Raw genomic sequence first — 2,018 nt, 5'->3', positions numbered from 1 at the left:
CCTCATGGAATATTAGAATTCATCTATTCTCTTTTCATGTCCCAAAAACCAATCATTTTCTACTTCGTTGTTTAACTCGATGCTCGCACAAAAGGTGTAATATGCAATACCTTCTTTCATCTGGTTCCCCTTCATCTTTTCAGGCTTATAAACTCCACACAGTACGCAAACGGGGTCTGCTTAAGCCTCACCGTGCTGTCAATCAGCAGAGCCAAACTAGCGTTACAGCTTCATGGCCTCGTGTGTCACTTTCACTCTTCGGCACAGGATTCGTGTTTGGTCCACTTCTCGATGGACTCCATTCGAGAGTCGAACTCGTTTCGTACAAGTTCGGAGCAATTGACATTGGCCCACTCCATACAAACATCTGGGTAGGATAGGTTTCAATTTCAGTTTCTTGTGAACTTTTACCACTCTAAATCATTGGTCTGAAAATATGCATTTGAAAAAACCATATATTTTATGCGTTTGTATGTGTGCTTCGGGATAAATTATGCGGTTTGAATTCACTTTTAGTAGCGGTGACGATGGAAGAAAAAACCCTTCGCATATTACCTTGTAACAGTATAATTGGCTGCAAATTTATCTGTCTTGTCCAAATTGATATTGATAGGTTCCTCCCTTGCTGGGGTTGTTTTACTGCTCGATTGGTTTGCTTCAACTCTACCTTGATGAGAGGGTCTTAAACAAAGTTCAAGAGGGAAGTTTAACAAAAACAATATCCTCCCTGATGTAAGTACTCACTGCAATTTAGATTACGTTTTGAAGAGCTTGTTTGACTTTATCTTATAAACTTGAAATTGGTATTTGATTATAAATTTATAGGTATAACTTATAAATTAGCACTTCTTAATTAAGTTTTAGATCCAAACGCATTGTATGAAATCAAACATAATTTGGGGTTCTTTCGTCTTTAGATTAGTAGCGTTGTTCATAGAGTTGAGTGCTGAACTATACAAAGCCGGAATAGCAGACAACGTCGAGGCCTACATATTATTTGCAGCAGCAGAGTTCCTATGGTTTTTGTTGAATGGAACATGGCCAGGCTTCACCCTCTCATGCATTGTTGGGTTTGCTTGTCCACTAGCTGAGATACCCTTAATGAAGTAAAGCATTACTCTTTTCTCTCACAGTTTAAATTTGTTTGGCTATTGATGGCAACTGGTACCTCTCCTTTTTCTTCTTTCAGGTTCCTTCACCTTTGGTACTATCCTCAAGCTAACATTGAAATCTTTGGCCAGGTAGTTCATGTTCCAACTATCTTTAAGTTACAATCAAGAGTTTTTAGCTATGAACTACTGACGCATCCTCACACATTGACACCTTAATAAGTAGAGAAAATGAATTAATTGAATATAATTACATGTGAAGTGTCTGAGATTACATAAACCAAACACGACAACAATATGAAATGTTGGTGCTACAAGTTTCTAACACAAATTGTAATGAATTCTATTCTATGTGTAGGGACTCGTTACTTGGACACTCACTTGCTACTTTGTGTACACGCTCTTCTTAATTAATTTGTCACGGTGGTTCAGAACAGTTTATGTCGCTCAAACAGAGGAGTCTGATGCATAAAACATTAATCACACATTATCCAAAGACATTAATTCTAGTCCAACCTAAACACATTATGCATTTGGGATTTTCCAAGATTAATGTAAGACCTGAAGTTTAGAAAATAAATACAAAAGCATGAACAGTGATTTAGTGACTGCTTGTTTTGTACTGTTGTAAAAAAATGAAAAAAAATTATAACCTACTTTCCTTTTCAAAATTATTTGTGTGAATAAATAAAATTAGTCACCATGAGCATAGCTCAGTTGGCAGGGACATGCATTGTTATATGCAGGGGCCGAGGTTCGAACCCCGGACACTCCACTTATTCACCTTGAAAAAGGTGAATTCTAGCCACTAGGCTACTTGACCAAAAAAATAAAATAAAATAATAAAATTAACTGAATTGTACCCATAATAAGTGAATAAAAACCTTCGGAAGTAGCTCAATCGTGGCT

At 36.9% G+C, this 2,018-nt stretch overlaps 1 protein-coding gene across 1 annotated transcript; it reads left to right on the top strand.

Annotated features, from left to right (window-relative positions):
- On the top strand, positions 1–1,780 carry LOC146957493 (insulin-induced protein). The gene is made up of 5 exons (XM_085736819.1): positions 1–371; positions 614–732; positions 918–1,106; positions 1,190–1,241; positions 1,468–1,780. Exons 1-5 carry the CDS (start codon positions 102–104, stop codon positions 1,579–1,581), a joined length of 744 nt encoding a protein of 247 aa, XP_085592945.1. The 5' UTR covers positions 1–101; the 3' UTR covers positions 1,582–1,780.
- Positions 1,781–2,018: the final 238 nt, after the last annotated feature.

Source organism: Medicago sativa, chromosome 1 (assembly GCF_051527215.1).
Source record: "Medicago sativa cultivar Bolivia chromosome 1, Bolivia_mono, whole genome shotgun sequence".
Lineage (NCBI taxonomy): Eukaryota > Viridiplantae > Streptophyta > Magnoliopsida > Fabales > Fabaceae > Medicago > Medicago sativa.
Note: the sequence above shows the minus strand (reverse complement) of the source record. Positions and strands in the feature narration are given on the sequence as shown.